This window comes from Anopheles arabiensis, chromosome X (assembly GCF_016920715.1).
Source record: "Anopheles arabiensis isolate DONGOLA chromosome X, AaraD3, whole genome shotgun sequence".
NCBI classification, from domain to species: Eukaryota; Metazoa; Arthropoda; class Insecta; order Diptera; family Culicidae; genus Anopheles; species Anopheles arabiensis.
In genome coordinates, this window is record NC_053519.1 from 8,369,384 (window position 1) to 8,392,412 (window position 23,029).

Consider the following 23,029-nt stretch of genomic DNA (forward strand, 5'->3'; position numbering starts at 1 on the left):
ACACACACACACACACACACACACACACACACACACACACACACACACACACACACACACACACACACACACACACACACACACACACACACACACACACACACACACACACACACACACACAGAGAAGAAAAATAACGAAATCGAGCCAAACCTTTGGCTGTAGTTATCTCCCTACTGCTGGCTAGCTGCTGCTGCCGGGTGTCACGGATGAAAGGTAAACATTGCTCATTTGTTGGGGTTTTTCCTATTAAAAAAAAACACGCTTTCCACTGCTCTCCACGGCCAGCTTTATAGACAAGCAAGCAGCCCGAACCGATGGAAGGGGAAAAGGAACAGACGGTGGAACCGTCGCCGGCCGCCAGCACCGCGAAGGAGGAGTCGGCCACGGCCCAGAAGGAGCTGGCCCGGATGCGGGAAGAGTTCAACCAGCAGCGGGCCCGCATGAAGGAGCTGTACCTAGCCAAAGAAAGTACGGGACCGCACGCCGAAAACGAAGCAAACCAGCGTTGTACGCCCTGTTTCGCAATTTTCATCTTTTTCCCCCGCCCTTCGCCCCTGCAGATGAGTGCAAACGGCACGCGGCCGAAGCGACGGCCGCCCGGAAGGAGCTCGAGGAGGCGAAAGCCCAGCTACGGATCATGGAGTACAGCCGGGAGAAGGACGCGGAGGAGCAGCGGAACAAGGTGGAGGACGAGAACCGCACCCTGAAGCAGCTGGTGAACGAAACGCTCGACGAGTCGTCCTGCATGCGGGAGTCGGTCCAGCAGCTGCAGGACGAGAACGGCCGCCTGCTGGAGGAGATCCGGCAGCTGAAGGAGGAGCTGGCGGACAGCAACCAGGTAATACAGGGGTAACTGCAGCTGGGCTGGGATGCATAATTGACCATTCGACACTTATCTCTGCTGCCCTACCCGGTAGGTTTCGCCGAGCCTCGCCAAAACGGTCCAGCAGGCGAAGAAGATAATACTCAAGCTCGGGGCGGCCGACTCGAGCAGCTGCGACAATCTGGAGGAATCAATGCGGAAGGTAAAGAAATATGTACGTATGTATTGTGATGATCGGATTTCGGCCAAATTCGAGTGTTCGACATTGTTTTTTCTTCCTATTTTTTTTAAATCCAAATTAAGCAACGGGTTAACTTCCGGTGGTGTTAGTACTCCGTTTGTAATGCTGTAGTATTGTTAATTTTGTACTAATTATGGCCTGCTTACATTTACATTCGACTCCAATTTCAAATCCAAATAGTACAGGGTTTTCCAAAGGTTCTCATAGTTGTGGGACACTTCCTTGACTCTTTCCTATTGGAAGTGAACTTCATGTTTTGGAAATTTGACTCGATGGCATCCTTTTTGGACAGGCTCGTTGGAAATTCCTATTGGATTTGTCCAACAAGGGTGCTATAGAATTCAATTCCCATTACATTACAGCTATGAGAACTGTTGGAAAACCCTGTAATATGTAGAACTCTTCCTTTGCATCTCTTCTTATTCTTATTCCGTATTATGCGTATTATGCTGTCATATAGCTCTTAGTTTATGCTTTAATGTTTAACATTTATTTAAATTGCGCTTTTGTTTTGTGATTTTTTTATGTAAACACACATCTAATGTACGTGCTATGCACAACCCGCCCGTACACACACACACACCCGCGCATAAACTTGCTTCATTATCGCTTTCTCTTTCGCCCTCATGGTGGTCTATCTATCTGTGCCCTTTCTCCGTCCATCTTTCCACGATGTGCTTCCCCGCCACCGCCGCCGCCGCCGCCGCGTGACCGCATGTCCGCTTGCTATCCGACACGCCATGCACCAACGCGGCCAACTGTCATAATCAACTATCTGAATCGCGAGAGTAGGGCGCCTCTCGCCGTACGAGAAGCATGAAAGTCAAACGTAGCTAATTTTGTTTAAATTTGCTGCAACGAGTCAGTGCTCTGGTCGAGTACAGTGTCTGTGCCTTTATTTTGTTTTTCTTTTGCACCGTCCGCCAAGCCCGGCGCGGGAAATGGATCCTTCGGCGACGGTCGATGTGGTAAGGCAGCTGTGAGATGTTTGTTGGAGGGCGGAGTGTTGAGGATGATCTTTTTTTTTGAATGATTATTCGCTCCAAACAGCAGGGAGGAGCAGCCAGAAGCTTAGAAATGTGTGTGTGTGTGTGTGTGTGTTTTTTTTTTTTGCCCAGCGTGTCGTGTCAGTTTATGTTCATGTGTGTGTGTGTGTGGGTATATGTCAACATAGATGTTTTGGTTTTGTGTTGGCTTGTGAGTTTGTTTTTTAAATATTTTTTTGGCCAAGACAGAAAATAAATAAAACAAATATCCAAATAGTGCTTTGTGAAATTGTGTCGACACAGTCTAGTGAAATTGCGGACAATGTTTGGCACACACACCCACACATGCAGTACTATTGTTGCGTACGAGCAAGTGCAATTGCAATTGTTGCAGTTGCAGCGCACGATCGGAACCGGAATGCGGATGTGCCCGGGGGCAGGGTGGCGGATTTACATGTGTGTGAGAGTGTCTCTCGACCCTGCCGTACTATTAGCAGCTACGAGCTTAACCTACCCGATGCTAGCGATGCCACGGCTACGTAGCAATAAAATGGTGGCCAAGCGGCCTTTCAAAGCATCTTTCGGGCCCTAGCAAGCTGGGAATGCATTATTGATCTTCGCTGGCAGAGGAGCGTTTAGGCTGTTCGGAAATTGATTGCAAAGTGTAAGAGGAGTGGGGGGGTCTTTCTGGAGCTGCTTAAAACTGAGATCATTTAGAAATTTACTCTGGTTTGTGTGCAAAAGATGCTCCAATCCATGAAGAGTTAGCCCTACTTTCGGCTGTTTTAAACATTTTATTGTCTTTGTGTATCTGTTCATTAGAAAATACGCCCCTAGAGCTTTGCAGTGTGTAGTAGTGATGGGGAAAGTTGGCAAAAATCCGGAGTCAACTCCGATCCGACTCCGATAATTTTGGAATCGACTCGGGAAGGTAGGTCCGCCCAGCATTATCCAGAGTCGTTCGGAATCGCCCGGATTCGTCCAGAGTCCGGACTACTTCGGACGACTCCCTTTCCGTACGACTCCGGACGACTCTGAATGACTCCGAACGACTCCGGACGACTCCAACTCCAGACAACTCCGAACGACTCCTAACGACTCCGGACGACTCCGAACGACTACGACTCCGAACTCTACGACTCAACGAACGACTCAGACTCCTGACTCCGTCTCCCAACGCCCCTGAACGACTCCGAACGACTCCAGACGACTCCAGACGACTCCAGATGACTCCAGACGACTCCAGACGACTGCTTCTACGAATGACTCCGGTTCCGGACGACTCCAACGACGAATCCGTCTCTCAACGTCTCCCAACGACTCCGAACGACTCCGTCTCCCAGCGATTTCGAACGATTCCGAACGACTCCGGATGACTCTGGACTACTTCGAACGACAAACGACTCCGAGCGACTCCGAACGATTCCGGACTACTCCGAGCGACTGCGAACGACTTCGGACTACTCCGTACGACTCCAGACGACTCCAGACGACTCCAGACGTCTCCGTCTTCCAACGTCTCTGAACGACTCCGAACGACTCCAGACGACTCTAGATGACTCCGGAGAACTCCGGGTGACTCCGACTCCCAACGACTTCGGGCAACTCCGGACGACTCCGGGCGGAACTATTGGTTCAGTTTTTGCCGGTGTCATAATCGGACTAACAATAGCCGGAGTTGGATCGGAGTCGTGAGTGCGCTCCAAAGAGCACATCACTAGTGTGTAGCTTAATAGCTGTGGTGAGCGATGAGCTCAACACTATCACTTTTGTTTTACCTATTAGCATCGTGGTTTTGGTATCTTTTCCTTTTCTAAACCATGTTCTCAATAAGCTAATTGGATAGGTACTGTGTGTGTGTTTGTAAAACGCTTTGTTGCAACACTAACGCACTAAACTGCTGAAATAAGAAAAATAAGCGTATTAATTTCCCCCTTTCTTTCTAATTTTTCTCCTAATCCAACACACACACAGGCACAGGAAGATGCGGAAGTGTTGCGTTCGTTGGTCGTCCCGCTGGAGGAGGAGATCAAGTCGCTGAAGGAAAAGCTGCGGCTCGCGTACGAGGAAATCGAGACGTACAGTGCGACGCGTGACGCACCGAAGCGCGAGGCCAGCAGCAGCAGCAGCAGCCACAGCAGCCACAGCAGCAGCAGCGCGCAGCAAACGTCCGCCATGCTCGGCATGATCGGCGCCCAGCCGGCACCGCCCGAAGGCGAGCCGGCGGAGAAACCGTGCGAACGGTGCGCCGCCCACGAGGCCGCCCTGGCCCGCCAGCAGGAGGAGGAGCGGAAGCGCACGACCGGCTGGGAGAAGAGCGTCGAGCGGCTGCGGGAGCAGGTGGTGAAGGAGGCGGCCCTGCGCGCCGACCTCGAGGTGCAGTGGCACAAGAAGCGCGAGGAGCACAAGAACGAGGTGCAGAAGCTGACCGACTGGGCGACCGAGACGGAGCGGGCGCTCGACAAGCTTAGGCGCGATTACGGCCAACTGAAGGTGGCGCTGCGCGACGAGCTGCAGAAGCTGACGCAGGAGCGCGAGCACGTGTGCTACCGGCTGAACGGGCTGCAGCAGGACAACGACTTCCTGTCCGGCAAGTACGTCGCGAGCTCGGACGCGCTCAAGGACCAGGAGATCAACCTGCCGCAAAGCATCGAGGAGCTGCAGGAGCTGGTGCTGACGCTGCACGAGAACCTGATCGTCACCAAGGCGGGCTGCGAGTTCGCGGAGCGGAAGGCGCGCAGCATGCAGGACGAGGTGGCGCTGCTCCAGGAGCAGCAGCACTGCCGCGACCGGGAGGCGAAGAAGGCGGAGCAGCACTACCACCAGAAGCAGCACCAGCTGCACGAGCAGCTGCGCAAGCAGCAGCACGACTTCCAGCTGCTGGACAGCCTGCGCAGCGAGCTGGAGTGTGCGGAGGTGGAGCACAAGAAGCAAAACTCCGAGCTGCGCATGCAGATCATCGAGCTGCAGGCGGCGAACGAGCGGCTCGACCGCCAGAACGGCGACCTGCGCAGCAAGATGACGGTGCTGCAGGAGGACCTGGCGAACAACGAGGCGGTGCAGAAGGACTTCGTGAAGCTGTCCCAGTCGCTGCAGATGCAGCTGGAGAAGATCCGGTCGGCGGACACGCAGGTCCGCTGGCAGGACGACGACGACGTCGACCAGTGCCCGAACTGCAAGAAGGAGTTCACGGTGACGCGGCGCAAGCAGCACTGCCGGCACTGTGGCACGATCTACTGCCAGCCGTGCCTGGGCAAGTCGGTGCCGAGCGGCCCGAACCGCAAACCGGCCCGGGTGTGCGACGTGTGCCATACGCTGCTGGTGCAGGACACGGCACCGTACTTCAGCCGGGAGCCGCCCCAATCACCCTAAAACCCGGCGCTCGGTTGGCACTCCGCCACAGCCAAAACACAGCAAAGCACGTGATTTATGCTAATGATTAGTACCGTAACTACTCCCCATTCTTCCTTCCCCCCCCTCCCATCCACACACACACACACACCTGTTACTTTGATGTGTAATGCAGCAGAGAACCCTCTGAAAACGCAGGGCGTGCCCGCTACGAATTTATTCGTTGGTGATGCCCCACTTAGTATCATTTGCTGCGTACCACGGTGCTGCTGGGTGCCTGTTGTGTTGCTTTCTTTCTTTTGGTTTAGTGTTTTAAAGCCCTCTACCCCCTTCCCAACCTTGGGACACGTTTTCCTACGCTTCCTACGGCTTGAAACTCGGGCGGCGGGGAAGCGTGTGCACGCGTGTAAAGTTGTAGAAATATGTTATGTACCAGAGAAGTAAGGATGCCAGTAGCGACGAGAGACAGAATAGTTCAGCAAAAACGAAACAAATAAAAAAAAAGGACCACCATTCCTTCCCCTAGCTTTAGTGCTCACAGGTGCGGTAAAATTTGTGGCTCTGCTCAGCACACTGCAATTACCACCGCAAGGTGAAATGAAGTGACTATTATTCGGACCTGGTGGACCCGGCACGCTATGGCAAATTTCGGTGACGAAAAATTTGGATCGAAATTTGGAAGTTCGTTAAGATTGTGCTACTGGTGATGTTATATCAAATAAAAATGTAATACTCTTGCATTACACCAGCATATTGGAGTAAACGTTGAGTGGATGACTGTTTTTTTTAAGCGAGCGAAAGAAAGTAAGGAAATAGGATGAAATTTATGTCCCGCCGTATTCGTAAAAAATCCAGATTTGTCCGAATCCTCAACATCAATATCTCTCTTAGCCGACGGTCTCTTAAAGATTCACCGCAGAGAGATTTCACTGTAATTGGATTGGTTTCAGTTGTAAACCGTTAGGTGCATGTTTTTAAGAAAATCGTCATGAAGTCACTAGAGTGCCGTGATTTCATATACCCTTCATAACGAGCTTTTCGCATAACGATCATACCTCTCTCTGAAGTCCCTATCGCATTACAGGAATAAATCCGGAATTCATATGCCGTTGATCACATTAAAAGCTGTGCATGGTAAAAGTCACCAATATCCCCAATGTGTTTAAAAAATAAAATCTCGCATTACGAGCATTATCATTTGTGTTCCTGGTACGTTGTTTGGTGCCGATGTGAAATTAAGACGGTTTGAATTGAGCATTTATAGTGTTGAATTTATGAGTTTCAACACTAAGCATCATTTCATATAATACTATTGCTAGGAAGAAACTGGTATGGGTTCATGATAGGTTCTAGGACTGGTATGAGTTCATGATAGTTTCCAGGACCGGTATGGATTCATGATATGATCCAAGCCCAGTATGGGTTCATGATAGGATCCAGGATAAGTTTGGGTTCATGATAGGTTCCAGAATCAGTATGGGTACATGATGGATCCCAGGACTGATATGGGTTCTTGATAGGATCTAAGACCAGTATGGGTTCATGATAGGTTCCAGAATCGGTATGGGTTCATAATTGATTCCAGGATTGGTATGGGTTCATGATAGTTTCCAGGACCAGTATTGATTCATGATAGGATCCAAGCCCAGTGTTCATGATAGGATCCAGGACAATTTTGGGTTCATGATAGGTTCCAGAATCGGTATGGGTACATGATAGGTTCCAGGACTGGTATTGATTCATAATAGGTTCCAGGACTGGTATGGGTTCATGGCAGGATCCAGGACAAGTTTGGGTTCATGATAGGTTCCAGAATTGGTATGGGCTCATGATTCATTCCAGGATTGGTATGGGTTCATGATAGGTTCCAGGACCAGTATGGGTTCATGATTGGTTCCAGGACTGCTATAGGTTCATAACAGCTTCCAGGACCGCGTTATGGGTTCATGATAATTTCTTTACCGTTTTGACCAGTATTGGTTCCTAGACCGGTATAGGTTCAGAATCAGGTTGAGGATCTACATTCGATCATGAGCAGTTCTTGAACCAGAAAAGGTAATGTATTAGTGTCAGGAACGGTATGGGTTTGGTTTTGGCTAGAGGTCTCTTAAAGGGTCGTTATAAGTCCTTTATTTTAATTGGGTTTCAATACCATGAATGTTGGCGTTCTTTTTAGGGTTAAAGGTATTTTTCAAATTTAGTTGAATAGCCCTGTGACCTGGCCAAATTAACTAGTGTAGAAACATAAAGGTAATGGTTTCTGAATTCTTAAACCATATCGATGTCCCGTATTTTTCCCGCCCCGTACGATTGTAGACCTTTCTCACGCAAATCGTGCGATAAAATCAGTAAGTCAACACTATTTCCTAGTATGTTTGTTTGTTTGTTTTGTTTATTATTGTAAATGTATCGCGTGTGGTGTTTTGTTTGCTTACTTTTCGCTGCGGGCTTTCTGTGGTTACACAATCGTTACCATTACACATTCATTTCCCCCACGGTCCACCACAGAACGTAGTGGCTCTCTCCCTCCCTCGTTTGCTCCGAAGTTCGCGTAAACAAAACGTCCCCTCTGCTTTGCTTTCCCAACGTTCGGCTATTTACATTTGGCAGAAGAAGAAGAAGGTCGCTCCGTGTTCAGTTACTATCTTCAGTTGCCCGCGCTCTACGATCATTATCCGTGTACGGAACAAACACGAGCCGGCCACCCTCTTCCGGTTCCCCCGGCAACCATTAGTTGCATCGTGGCGGTAATAGTTTTTGATTGTTTCTTCTTTTCAAACAAAAAAAAATCATAATTATGCGCTGTTTCGCAATCGTACGTTTCGAGTTCTTCCTCACCAAGGCACTTATATCATTCGCCACCGGAATCCATTACTTTTTGTTTAATAACCCATTCACATCCTCCATCCATCTCTGTACAGGAATATTAGCTTCCACGCGCCTGTTCCTAACTTTCTAAGCGGATCTGGCCGCACTTACGAGTTTCCTAGTAGATAGTAGTAGATTCGTTGTTCGTAATTTGCTTCCTCTCTCTCTCTCTCTTTCTTTTTCACTTTTTGCTAACCGTAAAGAACGATTCGAAAATGTTTGCTCGCTAATTACAGGCGATGGAGTAAATAGGTTCCTATAACGCCCGGACAGGATCCACGCCCATCCAGGACCGTCCTCCCGCGCAGCAAGGACTGACTATGTCCGGTTTACAGTGGTACAGTGTTAAGTATTGTCACACCCTATTCTCTCGCGTTCGCATCGTGCCATATACAGCGCAAATCCCACTTAGGAAAGAGGAATTCGCCAACCGAACGCCAACAATACTGCAAACAAAAAAACATACTCAACACACCTACAGAACACAGATCCCTAACACCCTAAAAGTCCCTAACACGGGTTGCCGTGTGAACTAAGCTCAATTTCAACATCATCAGCCTTGGTTGGTCAAGAATTTTAAATTCTCAATTCTCCCGTGCCAGAGCATTATGGAGGGAGGTAAAAATAAAAAAAAAGTTGTAAAACTCCCCCCCTTACTGCCTGCTACCAATATCGAGACATTAAAAAACAATCCGATTCGGGTTTTGTTGCACATTTCCGTGCGGTAGCGCAGCAGACGTTAACAATTCATTGTTACTGTGTTTGTTCTTTTCTTCATTCTTCACCGTGTCTTAGTTACCTAATAACCTAAGTAAAAAAATATGTTAACTTTTGTTCACCCTCAATCGCAACATTTTACCCTACCAGAAACAGGAGCGTGTCGTTAAATTCACTAAATCGTCTATGAATACTTCTGTCCAATGTTAAATACACACACACACACACACACACACACACACACACACACACACACACACACACACACACACACACACACACACACACACACACAAACACATCTCATCGACTCTCGATTGTGAATGCCGTTTATCTCTTTCTCTCTCTCTCTCTCTCTCTCTCTCTCTCTCTCTCTCTCTTTCTCTCACACTATCTCTCTCTATCTCTCTAACTCTCTCTCTTTACACCTTTACAGGGTTTCCCACGATTTTCTGGTCGTATCCCATAGGTTTTTGGTTCGTTCCTATAATTTATTGGTATTTTCATATTGGATATCAATACAATTGGACCAAAAAATTCTTCGAAACGGCCAAAAAACCAAACACCAAACATTGATGGGAACCAACCAATAAATCGTGGGAAACCCTGTAAAGCGCCACGCAATACATCCCCAGTGTTTTTTTTTACATATTTCTAACATTGTTTAAGTCTTTCAAACCACACCATACAAAGTTAAATTCGTAAACACTTCGTACACTTTACATTACAGATACAGTGCAATTTAACAGACAAACAATAAACCCAGCAAACTGCCATGATTGGTTTGCATAATAATAATTAAAAAAAACTAATACAATGTATCATGGGTTTTTGTTTGTTTTGCCTATCACGGGGACCAAGCCCCGCTTGGAGCGGAGCCACCGGACACCGCGGACTGCTATGAGTACACCCGCAAGTCACTGATGGTCAGACTGCATTGGTCGCTAAGGCAGACCGCATTCACCTGCTAAGGTTGATGCGCCAAATAAAAAGTAGAAGAAAATGGGTGTTTCTGTCCGAATGGCTTAAGGTTTTTCCTTTTATCCTAAGAGTACATACACCCAAAGTATTGGTACCAAATTTGCCAGACCGGAAACGCATTGCGTGGCATGAACGCACACTCAAAATATTGTGTGTTTATAACATCGGCTACTTTCTGCTACTTCTAAAAAAAGAAAGATAAAAGTTAACGATTGTTTTTTGTTTCTAGATAAATATATACACAGCAATCGAAACTGAGGGCGGGCGAAATTGCTGGACTAACGAACTATTCCCCTGTTGTGTATATATAATATGTGTGTGTATGTGTGTATACAATCTGTTTTCAATGTAACAACGGCTGTGAGCTTAAATTAGGTATAGAGTAAAAAAAAAACAAAGAAATAAAACAATGTACGTCCGTTTACTAACGAAAATACCACGATGCTTACAGTACAGCGGAATGCAGTGGATGAAGTTCGATACTGAAATGGGGGCGGATGGATAGAAATAGAGGGCGGGGGGGGGGGCGCGCTCGGTTAGGATAAAGGCGACACACACGGCGCCCGCTGCTGAGTTTGGAAATGTTTTTTCGAAAGCGTCGGCATTAAATAAAGCTCGTCCAACGCCATATACCTATAGTTAGCTATGTCCATAGTGTTGCCTGGCGTTTGATTTTGTACGGCAACAATTTCAAGCAAAACAAAAAAAAGAGGGTACGTCTTTGGCAGCGCCAGAAATGTATAAGTTTCGCCGCATGGAATTGTTTTAGCATAATGTTTTCAATTTGCATGGAGGGTTTTTTCTTGCTGTTGTTTGTGTCTCTTTTGTTCGAGTGACCCGTCGTCGTTATAACTACTCAAAACGAATGAACCACGCGAGGTGAACGTATGCTCTTCGTACGTTGGGCGATGAAAATAGCTAACCGGATCATAAATGCGGATAATTTCTTCTTCGTGTTCACCACCGCCCACTCTGAGCAGTGTTTCCTAAGCAGTACGGCCGCTTTTGGACCGTTCCTTCTGATTAAAAGGGTAAAATGTTTCCTGCCTTCAAGGTTCAGTTCTCCGATTTATGTTTGTTTGTTTGTCTACGCTCCTCGTGCTAGCGTATTCGCGGAAAAAAAATCAAATCAATACAAAAGTTGGATAGTGGACAAGCACGCCCGGCTGGCGTTTCGTGAGCGTGGGCCATCCCTTTTTCTTCTCACGTTAAAAATCGATCGTGCAATCATTTTAGACCACGCATAAGAGAGAGATGGATAGAGAGAGAGAGAGAGAGCGGGAGAATATAGGTGTATGTGTGTAGGCGTGCATGAAACGTGCAACGCTCTGTCAACAAATTCTAACGCAAATTCCCTAACCCTAAGCTCCCTTTACTCGCATAACAACGCGCAAAATGCAAAATCTTCGAAATCCGATGCCACCACCATCGCACCGGTTCTGCTTCTCACAGCCTACTGTGGGAAACTGACCACGAGAACCGACTCTGCGTTTCTGCTTCTTTTGTTTGTTTGTTTGTTTTTTTCGTGCGCAAAATACTGATGCTGCGCCTTTTATGACACGTGTGGTTGTTTGTTTCTTCCCTGTTACTGTGTAAAATGAAATGCATTTACCTCTCTGTCTCTCTGTCTGTCTCTCTCTCTCTCTCTCTCTCTCTCTCTCTCTCTCTCTCTCTCTCTCTCTCTCTCTCTCTCTCTCTCTCTCTCTCTCTCTCTCTCTGTGGAATTCCTCTTTTCGGTATCACAAATCAAGGGTGAGGATGAAAGACGGGATATAAAGCTATTGCAAAAACAAAAGGACGAACGCGACGCACCACCAATCGCGCAAATGATCGTTAGACGGTCCCCTCCGGGGCGTATGTTTGTTTTTCTTTTTTTGGAATGGAAAGACAACCGGAACAGTTACGTATTGGATTTATCTAAGTCTGCCTCAAGCTTTCTCTCTCTCTCTCCCTCTCTCTCTTTCTCCTGCTCCTTCTTTATCTCTATGTTTGTGTATGTCACATTTTAAGACATTCACCGTACTAGTATAATGCCGTAATGCTAGCGAAAAGAAAGAAGGCAACTATAGGATGGAGAAGAGTGGTTTAAAAAAAAAAAACCCGCTACCGGGACGTGTAGCTGATGTGTGTGCGCACAGCCCGCAAGCTTAATATTAAAAAATGCCTCCCTTTGCCCGACCAGACGTAGGGTTGGATGCGCGCGGTTGGCGCCCGGGCCGGCCCATCACGGTGGCGATTGCTTTAGCGATGCGTTCGAGGGCAGGGTGGCCGACCGCTGTACCACCGCTGCCGTGCTTGGCTTGTTGTTCGAGCGCGCCGATTGGCTGAAAGTTTAATGTGAGATTTAATGTCAGAGCACAGCACAGCTAGACGAAAAAAAAACACAGAAAAGGTGCCTTACCTGGGCGAAACTTTCGCTGAATCCATGCTGTTGTTGGAGTTGCTGGTGGGCAGATTGTTACCATTGCTGCCGATGCCGCTGCTGGTGCCGCCGGTGCTGCTGCCACTGTTGCTGCCGCCGCCGGTGCTGCCCATCGTCGAAGTGTTGCCGCTGCCGCCGAGCGTACCGACGTTGTTGGTCGAGTTGGCCTTGTAGCCGCTCTTCTGGATGCGCTTGGACAGGCGCGTCACCCAGCGGTGCTGGTCCTCGTTCGAGGTGGCGAGCAGCAGCATCTCGCGCGCATGGTTCGGGTCGTGGTGCAGCTTGCACGGCGCGAGCGGATTGTTGTTGTCCACGTGTTCCTTGTGCAGCTTGAACCGGCAGCTGTAGAGGTAAAGAAGCACGCAACGGGAGGAATTAATATCTGTCCTTTTTTGGGTACAACAAGCGCGACACACCAGTCGGACGACTTACCGTTTGCATTCATACGCCGGCAGTGACTTGAAGACGTGCCACAGCGTCTTCTGGCACGAGGGAAGATCGCAAGTCGTTGGAATATGGTAACTGATTTGGAGGAACTCGTGGCCTGTGCGAAGAGAGTAACAGTGAGTTAGATTTTTTTTATTTTTGAGTGAGTTAATACCCGAACGCACCTTTGTACTGCATCGTGAGCGGCTTCTCATCGCTACGGGACGAGCCGATGTCGGACGGCTGCTGCTCGTCGGGCCGGCGCGCCTCACCCTCGCCGGCGTACAGCAGCTGGAAGATGCGCGGTATTTCTTTGGGATCGGCCCGTATAACGTCACCTTGTGTTACCGGGCGGACATGGAACACTTTGCTGTAATTACGGCAACAGAGACGTGTGCATCAGTCGAAAGAAACGTTTAACCTCCACATGATGTGCGTGGTCAGAGCGAAACCGGTTTCGATTCCGATTTCAGAGCCGATTCCGATTCCAATTCCAGAGCAGATTCCGAATCCGAATCCAATTCCAGAGCCGATTCCAAAACAAATTCCGGAGCCGATTCCGAATCCAATTCCAGTGACGATTCCGATTCCGGAATCGGCTCTGGAATCGGAATTGACCCAGAAATCGCAATCAACTCCAGAGTCACAATCAGAATTGACTCCGGAATCAGAGTCAGTTGTACAATTGACAGCAGAAGTTATAGATACGAACGCAGTCCCGGAATCTCCATGAGATTGGATCGTTTACAAGATAATGTAAGTTCTTGGCGGCTATCGATACAATCGTAGCTGCATAGGACTCAAACGCCAATTCTCATCAGGATACCGAAATCAAATTTAATTCCAGAGCCGATTCCGGAACCGGTTCCTGAGCCGAAACTTCATTGCTCCCATCAGTAGTGCGTTCGTACCTTAAATCGATGATGAGCAGTGGATCGCTCGTGTTTTGCTTGTCCAGCTCCGAGCTGTAGAAGATGATGCGCTTCGGGGACACGACCACGAACTGGCGCTTCCAGCCGTGCCGCTTGATGTTCTGCTTGTTCGGCACGCTCAGCCAGCCCTCGAAGATGGAGTCCTGGTTTTCCTCCATCATGTCGTTGTCGACCGAGGACAGCGAGGCCGTCTCGATCAGCTTCATCTGCAAGTGTTCGATTTCCGTCGCCTTGCAGTCGATCTCCATCTGGAGCTTGGTGTTGACCTGCGTTGAAATAGAAATGGAAATGTAAAAAACGTGACACTGCGTGGTAGGAAGTACGGCGAGTGCGCGACGCTGCCACCACTTACATCAATCTGGCGCGCCAGCAGGCTGACGGTTTCGTTGTGCTTCTGGCACATCTCGTCGTACTTCGCCCGCTCGACCGACAGCTCCTGCTGCAGCCGCTTGCTTTCCTTCTCCTTCTTGCGCAGCTCCGCCGTCGAGTTGACCTTCATCTTCTGCTTGCCGGTCAGGTTGTTGTCTTTGCGGTTCATGATCTCCGCCAGCTTGTTCACCGCCTGCTGCTTCAGGATCGTCTCGTTCACCAGCTTCGCCCGACATTTGTCCAGCTCGCCGAGCTCGTACTTGAGCCGGTACAGCTCCTCCTGCTGCTTCTTGCTCTGCTGCAGCACGTCCTCCAGCTCGTACTCCTTGTTGCCGAGCGACTTCTTCAGCTCGGCCTCCGCATCCTTCAGCGAGGTGACGAGCGCCTCCTTCGCCATCAGCTCGTTCCGGTGCTTGGTGAGCAGATCCTTCAGCTCGAGCTCCTTCATCGTTTTCTCCTTCTCCAGGTCGGCGACCGTCTCCTCCGCGATCGAGCGCGCGAGCGCCTCTGTGTCGGCGCGCGCATTCGCCAGCTGCAGCTGGTGCATGATGTTGCTCCGCTCATCGTCCAGCTTCTGCAGCTGGCGCATCCGGTCCTTCATCTCATCCCGCAGCTCGTTGTACTGCGTTTTGTACAGCTTAGAGAAGTACTGTTCAACCTCCAGCTGGTCCTGGACTTCCTTCATCTGCAGCAAAACATAACAATAAAAAGAAGAGTAGGAACATATTGCTTGTCTGCCTTCGCCCGGCTGATCATCACACACACACACACACACTAACCTGCAGAATGTCTGTGTTGTGCTGCTTTTTGATGTTGCTGACGTCCTCCTCCAGCTTTTTGCGCGCATCCCGCAGCTGTTGCACCTCCTTCTGCGACTGCATCTCCTTCGACTTGAGGTGGGCGACCTCCGAGCTCTGGAGGCTAATTTCCGACAGCAGGCTGTTCTTTTTGCTCTGCTCCTGCTCGAGCTGACTGTGCAGGGCGACCACCTTTTCCGATTCCTGCGCAAGCAAGCAAGCAAAAATTAGATTAATCCACGGAACAGCAGCGCCCAAATCGCTGAGCCTTACCTGCCGATATTCGCCTTCAAGCTTTTGCAAGCGCTGCTGGATCTGACGGTAGTCAACCGAGAGCATCGACAGCTGCCGCTCCTTTTCCTGCGAGTTCTGCTCCGCCTTCTGACGGCCCAGCTTCTCCTCGGTGAGCTTGTTTTGTAGCGCTGTGTGGGAAAGCAATCAGTTGAGAGTATTTGAACTACATACTGGAGACCGGACGGTGATGTTCGCGTTGCTGTTAGCACTCCCAATTCGAAAACTCGACAGCGGACCATGCGACCTGGAAGCGTTTTGTGTGTTGCTGAAGCTTCTTGTTGTTAAGGCAGCCCACGTGGGTTATCTTTTTTGATTTCTGAATGTCGGAACGTTCCAACGTTTTTGGGTTGGTTTGGCGCAAAATGAATCCCAGTCTTATGTTGGTCAGGAGCCAATAAGGACGAAACGAAGTTTCATCACAGTGGCATGTCGCTTTGACCTATCTAGTCGAGTACGAATTGTCCTATAGCTGAGCAGGGAAACCCGCTTTGTGCGACAGCAAAGTACGTCGTAACCGTTGACCACAACCATCGGCCGACAACTAGACTTTCAACGATTATAAAATGGCGACTAGAACCGCGACGAGTCGCTGTTGGAAAATCAACTAGCCTTTGAGTAAACGGTCCTAAATCGATGAGACAACCTGCACGACGCAAGGTGCTTCCTAGATCTCTTCCTGACGCCGAGTCCTATTTGGTGCTTCTCTACGCTTTAACGTAACTCACGCTGCTCCCTCCTTTCTGCTCTTCATCGTCCTTCAGCCCACTAGACCCTTTTTTTTGGCCTTTTGGCGGACATTAGCCTCTCCTGGAGGCAAATGATTTCGTCTGCAGCATCTAATCAAACTTTTTTCTCTCTCGTCCTCGCTATCTTTTTTCCCAAACTTGCTTTACATCTCTCTCTCCCTCTCTCCCTATTTTTATCCCCGATAGAAGGATTAGATTATATAGAGGCCTTTGGCTGATAGATTTTCACAATTCACAATAATTGATTTACAATATACAATATTTAAACAATACATACAAATAAACAGTCTTCGAGCGTTTGAAATCAAACGGCTTGGTGTTGCACTTTAAAAAAAATGAATTTCTTTGGATATCGTATCACACGGCATCTGGTGTTAAACCACAAGCGCACAGCGCTCAAACCGTTGGTGATTGCAATCCTTCGACAACCGTGAATATTCTTCGACGGTTGTTGTCGCTGCTGAAATAGTAGTACAAATGCTTCATGCTCTCATTACAAACAGCTCGCCTCTCGTCCTCGTTATACCTTTTTTCCCAAACTCTCTGCCTATCTCTCTAATAGCAACTTAACTATATAATACAATATGGTAAAGCCTTTGGTCCACCAATTTACAAGCATATACAATTTACAATGATTGGTTTACTATATACAATAATTGAAAAAAGAAACAAGTGCTCACTGTCTTCGAGCGTTTTAAATTAAACGGCTTGGCGCTGCACTGCAGAAGAAGATTGTATTTCTTCCAATATCATATCACTGCACCTGGTATTAAAAACCACAAGTGCAACGCGCTCAAGCCGTTGATGTTTGCAAGCCTCCGACTACTGGACGATGAAATCCTCGACGATTGTTAGCGCTGCAAGTATTTTCTTACCGGCCAGTATCGAAGAAGAACCAAAACAATGATACAACAAACCTACGAAAAGCTTTCCTGAAATTTCCTGAATGTTTAGGCAATGCAGGGACATTGCTTTTGGAGGAATGACTTCCAAATGGATATCGACGATCACCAGAAGCTGCTCTAATGCCAATTTGATGCCGAATTGTGCATAGGATTGACAGCACACTACTCCAAACGTGCGCGAACTACTGCCTACGCCTGGCGACCTTCAAAGACAAAGAATCCGCATGTGTCTTCAACAGCTTTGACCGTACAATGCACCAAAATTGGAACCAATTCCAAGCCGCACACATCGCGCCTGATCTGATCAGCGTTGCTTTCCAAAACTTCCGAACATGCGGTGTTTGGCACAGGCGAGTGGGACACAAGCGGAAGCGGAGAAAGACGACGAATTCGATCGATCAAAACAGGCGGAAGCGGACTCGACCAAAGCGGCGGGACGAACGATGTTACATCCATCCAGCCACCTCGGGATATGGAGGAGGGATCTCGTAGCAATGATGTCGTTTGTATCGAATGACCAAGAGCATCGGAACAACCATGGTTATTAACGAACGGCGGATAAATATTGTTAGACGGTTCATACTATTGCTGAATTGCAAAATGGCGGAACCGTTAAGAGGTTAGCAACGAGAAGAAGAAGAAAAAACAAAACAAACAAGAAAGAAAGCAGATAGCTCAGCGCTGGTCACTCGCGAACGCACGGGGAACATCCTGAGACAGCTGAAAGGACGGACGGCCAACAAGCAGTAGCGGCCGGCAGCTTACCTTTCACCTCCTGCATGTTCGCCTCCTCGTTGTTGAGCAGCCGGGCCTTGGCCGTCTCCTGGTGCGCCTGCACCTCCTGCTCGTACCGGCACTGGACCGCCTTCAGCTCGCACTCGACCGACGCATACTCCTTCTCCAGCTCGGAGATCCGGTCGACCAGGGTGCGGTTGTCCGCAAAGACCTGCTGCTCCCGGGCCGCCATCCGCTCCATATCGGTGCACATCGACTGCACCTTTACCTCCAGCTCCTTCTGCAGCTCCGTCCGCTTGATGCGCGTGCTCCGCTCCTGCGTCAGCTGGCTCTGCAGCTCCGCCAGCTCCTGCTGCAGCATGTCGCGCATCGTCTGCAGCCCGAGCATCATCGACTGCAGGTCGAGCGCCTTCTGCTCCGCGTTGCTGCTCAGCAGCCGCAGCTCCGCGATCAGCTTCTTGCTCTTCTGGCCCGACTCCACCTCCGCCTTGTACTTTTCCTGCACCTCCGCCAACTGCTTCTCGAGCGCCCCGATCCGGTCGGTGTACTGCTGGACGCTGTTCTGCTCGCGCGTCCGCAGATTGCACTCCTCCTGCAGCCGCTGCTTCGTCTCCACCAGCACGCACTCGACCTTCTTGCGCGCCTCCAGCTCGCCGTCCGCCCGGCGCTGCACCTCGCGAAAGTTGTGCTTCAGCATCGTCAGGTCGCGCTCGTACTCGTTCGCGACCGTCTGGATGTCGGACTCGCGCTTCGTGATCAGCTCGATCTGCTGGCGCAGCGTGCGCTCCTGCTTTTCGTGCGCCTCGATCGTCTGCTTCTGGCGCTGCACCAGATTCTCCAGCCGCATCAGCTCGGCATTGTTCGACGGGCGGTGCCGGTGCACCTTCGCGCCCGTCCCCTCCCGGTTGTCGGTCGTGTCGCCGGCGCTGCCGTCCCCGTCCGCCGGTTCCGGCTCGCCCGCCAGCAGCTGGTAGTCGGGCGAGTAGGTGAACCCGATGAACGGCAGATGGTCCCCGGCGAAGGTGGTGGGCGTCGGGAAGTTGGTGCCGATGCTGCTCTTCCGCTTCACCTCCTCGAAGTTGCGCGTGTCGTCGTCGCTGCTCAGCTCCGGCACGACCGGCGGCACCGACTGGCGCAGGTTCTCGAACGTCCACGTGTCGTTCTCGAAGAACGGGTGCGACTTGATCTCCTCGACGCTGTGGCGGCCGAGCCGCACCGTCCGGTCGGACAGGAAGCCCTTGATCAGCGATTTGGCGTTCTCGCTGATGCGCGCGTTGTCCGGAAACTCGAGACAGTTTTTGTGGTCCATAATTTTGCCGTAGGTGCCGACGAGACTGTCCGAGAAGAAGGGCGTGTCGCCGATCAGTATCTCGTACAGGAAGATACCGACCGACCACCAGTCGCACTCGCGCCCGTACCCGCCCTTCACGCCCTGGAACTGCAGCACCTCCGGGCTGATGTAGTCCGGCGTGCCGACCGCGTTCGAGGACCGCACCAGCCCGTCGTCGTCCATGCGCATGCACGTGCCAAAGTCCGCCAGCTTCAGGTGGCCGTACTTGTCCAGCAGCATGTTGTCCGGCTTCACGTCCCGATGGATGAAGCCCATCTGGTGGATCGTGTCGAGCGCCAGCACCACCTCCATCGTGTAGAACAGCGCCCACTTCTCCGGTATCTCGTACACGTTCATCAGCCCGACGATGTCGCCGCCCGGCATGAAGTCCATCACCATGTACAGGTACTTCGCGTCCTGGAACGCGTAGTGCAGCTTCACGATCCAGTCCGAGTTCGCGTTCGCCATGATGTACCGCTCCTCCCAGAAGAAGGCGGTGTCGGAGCGCGTCAGCATCTGGTACTTGGACAGCCGCTTCATCGCGTACACCTGCCTGGTCGCCTTCTGGCGCACCAGCAGCACCTCGCCGAACGAGCCGCGCCCGATCAGCTTGATGAAGGTGAAGTCGTCCGGGTTCATGCGCAGGCTGGTGATGTCAGTCGCTAGACTTTTATCTGCGCGCGCGCGTGTGTGTGCGTGTGTTGTATGGGAGAAAAGGCGGGATGAGTGTGAAAAAGTCCAGAGAAGGGAGAGGGGGGGAGAGGGGTATATTACAGGGTTTTCCAGGAGTTCTCATAGCTGTGGGACACTTTATTGACTCTTTCTTACGTGAAATTAACTTAATGCAATTGGAATTCGACTCTATCGCACCCTTGTTGGACAAATCCAGCAGGAATTTTCAAGCAGCTTGTCCAATTTCCATCGTATGATGTTCACTTCCAATAGGAAAGAGTTAAGGAAGTGTCCCACAGCTATGCGAACCCCTGGAAAACCCTGCACGGTGAGTCAACCCTGCTCGGTCCTCCATTACTTACAGCGTTTGATGAACGTTTCGATGTTTTTGATGATCTTCACATTGTCGTGATCGCAGTCCGCCACGAGGGCGGTCAGCGTGTCCAGCAGGCATTCGATGTTGCCGATGCTGGCTGGGTCGCGAATTTTTTGCTCCAGGGCGACCAACCTGTGCCGAACCGAACGAACGGAAAGGGAAAAATGAAATTAATGTCCGCAGCACATACATGGATTGTGGATATTTTTAGCAAATCCGCACACAAATTTGCTTCCGGAGCGAGCTGAACGCTTCGCTTTGTTTTTGTTTCCCTTCCCTTCCCCCCCCCCCCACCCCACTTACCGTTCCCTGCGAGCGTCGTCCATCGTTTTCTTGGTTGCCATATCTCGTGCCAAGCGCGGCGCGCTTTTTGTTGTGGGTGGTTGTTGTCTCGGGCGGGTGGGTGGTTGTATTTGTGTGTGGATGGTGGTGGTGGTGTGTGTGTGCGTCCAATGTGTTTAATTATTGTTTTACATTTGATAAATCACTGCCTGCCTGCCTGCCTGCCTGCCTGCCTGCCCTGCTGCTGCATGCACACGCACAAGGTTCGGGCACGCGCGCGCACACACACACACACGCGCGTGCACGCAGTGTTACGGCAAGATCTTCGCGCACGTTGGGCGAGGGGACGACGACGGGGTATATTGAAGTTGGATGGTTGATAGAGGGTGGAAGCGAAGAAGTAGAAGAAGCGATGACACCCACCGCCGTTGCCGCAAAACCCTCTCTCGCTTTCTCTCTCTCTTTCTCTCTCTCTTTCTCTCTCTCTCTCGTCGATCAGTTTTGTTTGTTCCGCGCCGCAACAAGCCCTAAACTCCACGGCTCGGACCTGATGCACAGGTACGACTGGCACACACACGCACACACAAAACAGAGTTTTTTTTCTTCTAATTTCACTTGTCTGATTCACTGCGTGTCACACCGCCACCGTCGGCCCTGCACAGGTATTTACACACTTAGTATTAGGAAGTACTGCCACTTGTTGGGCGGAGTGCGTCGCACACCCAAACACGATCCCTCTCCCCCTCCCTTACCCTCCGCCCGCACTACGGCCACCAGTGCAAAAACTTCCAGTGCAGCAAGAGCACAGTTGCGCGGCCCTGCTGCGCCTCCCTACTGCCACAGCTGCGCAGGATGCTGATGCACTAGCGGAGATGCGGGGGGTGGAGGGTGGGCGGGTTGGGGGGGAGGGTCTCGAGAAAAACAAAGTAGCCCTTCTGGTGCAGTCGTTTGACCGTGTGTGTGTGTGTGTGTGTCTGTGTGTGTGCTGCACGAGCCACGATCGCCCGTACGCGCTCTCGCTCACTCGTTCGGCCGCAACTGTGCTCTTTGTCTCTCGCTCTCTCCGCACACTGCTTACTCTCCCGTACGCTCCTGGCGCGATCCCCGCGAGCTCCTTACGCTCCTTGCGCCACCCCCCCCCCCTTCCCCACCCCTTTTCACCCACTCTCCCCAAGCGCCAAGTGGCCCGACGGAACAGACGATGACTCGCGGTCTCGACACGCAAAACACAAGCGCACGCATGCACACGCACGCTTAACCTATGTACACACACACACATACACACTGGCCTGGACTGGCCGCAAACCCCGCTGCACCGCTGGAAGGGCTTTGAGGAGATAATTTAACATTCACGCGCACACGCGCACACGCGCAACTGTGTTCCTTCGGGTCGCAGGGAATGTCTTCCCGTTTTCTCGCTTAGCATCCAATGGACAATGACGTTCCCTTTACCCAAGCACAGAGGCAACACAAGTTTCGGCTTAAGCCGGACACACACACACACACGCACGCACGCGCGCACACACACAGGTGTGTGTGCGTGTGTGTGGATGTCTCTTTTCCTACGGGTGGACGATTGGTGGTGGTGCTGCTGCTGCTTGCTGTGTTGATTGGAAACAAGTGCCTCCTCCTCCTGACCCTGCTACCGGATTGCAGCGGAGGATGGCAACGGCGCTGGAAGGATTGGGAATTGGACAACTGTGCTCTGGCACGCACACGCACAACAACACGCACCGAGAGTCGAGCAGTCGGGTCCGGCAGCCCGCAAATGATACGAAATGCAACAAGCCTCCTCCCTTTAGCAGAGACACGCACACGCACAGAACTTAAACAGAACAGCCGAAAACTTAAACAACAACAGACAATCAAAAAAACCGAAAAAGAACCCCGCGAATGCGGTTTTGGAAAACAGTCGGATCGTGCGACCGATGACACTACTGCTCGAGCTGCACAGCCATTTCAATGCACACCTTCTTTTCTGCCCTGCTTCTTGGCGTTTTGGCCTGCTTTGCCCCGTCCGCTTCTCGCTGGAACACTGTTGCTTCTTCGCACCGTGCAGCTGTCAACACAGCCTGTCGCCCTGGTCGAGCTGTCAACTGGGGGAGCGGTCGGCCAAATTTTTGGCACACTTCAACTTGACAGTTCGGTCACAACTGGTGTGTGGTGTGGAAGGGTGGAGGGGGGGTGTGATACAGCACCGGCGTACCGCTGTGTATGCGTGTGTGTGTGTATTTGGGATTTGCCAAAAGGAACGGATAAAATAGGTTCCGATTGCCTTGTTGTGGGCGGATAAGATGGCGTAGCTGTGGCGATATAGATGGCTGAATTTTAGCACCAATAATACAAACGGCCCTACGGTGGAAAAAAGAAAAGCGAACGGTTTGCCTCCATGTACGATGAACTGGTATAATGGACAGTGGGTAAAAATGGGCTTGTCTGTTGGTACAAAATTCGAAACATTTCCCAAGCAGCAAAGTGCTTGACAAATGTCACTTAGGACCGGGTCTATGAAAATGTTGCGGGAACATTTGTTGGCAAATCGTATGGACGAACTGTAAAACTCATGTGGCAGGAACATTTTTCGACTTGTTTGCATACCAAAAATGATAAAAAATAATTTCAACTTAATTTGAAAATGTTTTTATCAGCAAATACGTGCACAGTTTTTGAAATAAATTATAGACCCGGGCCTTAGGGCCGTGTCTGTGCTTCATCTTATGCGATTTAATCGCACATGCTGTCAAACGCTTTTTCGTATAATATTGCGATTATT

The 23,029-nt window shown here is 50.5% G+C and overlaps 2 protein-coding genes across 7 annotated transcripts; one reads left to right on the plus strand and one right to left on the minus strand.

Annotated features, from left to right (window-relative positions):
• Positions 1-80: 80 nt before the first annotated feature.
• On the plus strand, positions 81-6,173 carry LOC120906180 (rab GTPase-binding effector protein 1). Of its 2 annotated transcripts, none has more exons than XM_040317681.1 (5): positions 81-216; positions 289-471; positions 564-841; positions 921-1,040; positions 4,028-6,173. In XM_040317681.1, exons 2-5 carry the CDS (start codon positions 318-320, stop codon positions 5,423-5,425), a joined length of 1,950 nt encoding a protein of 649 aa, XP_040173615.1. In that variant the 5' UTR covers positions 81-216; positions 289-317; the 3' UTR covers positions 5,426-6,173. The 2 variants fall into 2 exon arrangements, with proteins under 2 accessions (XP_040173615.1, XP_040173616.1); XM_040317682.1 differs by having other exon boundaries at positions 921-1,028.
• Positions 6,174-10,372: 4,199 nt separating this feature from the next.
• Positions 10,373-22,358, minus strand: LOC120906534 (rho-associated protein kinase 1). Of its 5 annotated transcripts, none has more exons than XM_040318287.1 (12): positions 22,227-22,358; positions 20,278-20,910; positions 19,961-20,106; positions 17,627-19,600; positions 15,190-15,338; positions 14,899-15,120; positions 14,103-14,804; positions 13,730-14,016; positions 13,004-13,188; positions 12,825-12,936; positions 12,372-12,734; positions 10,373-12,294 (listed from the first exon to the last, which is right to left on the minus strand). In XM_040318287.1, the coding sequence occupies exons 2-12, from the start codon at positions 20,316-20,318 to the stop codon at positions 12,195-12,197; spliced, it is 4,281 nt and encodes a 1,426-aa protein (XP_040174221.1). In that variant the 5' UTR covers positions 20,319-20,910; positions 22,227-22,358; the 3' UTR covers positions 10,373-12,194. The 5 variants fall into 5 exon arrangements, with proteins under 5 accessions (XP_040174221.1, XP_040174223.1, XP_040174222.1 ...); XM_040318289.1 differs by having other exon boundaries at positions 22,120-22,232; XM_040318288.1 differs by lacking the exon at positions 22,227-22,358 and adding an exon at positions 21,991-22,217.
• Positions 22,359-23,029: the final 671 nt, after the last annotated feature.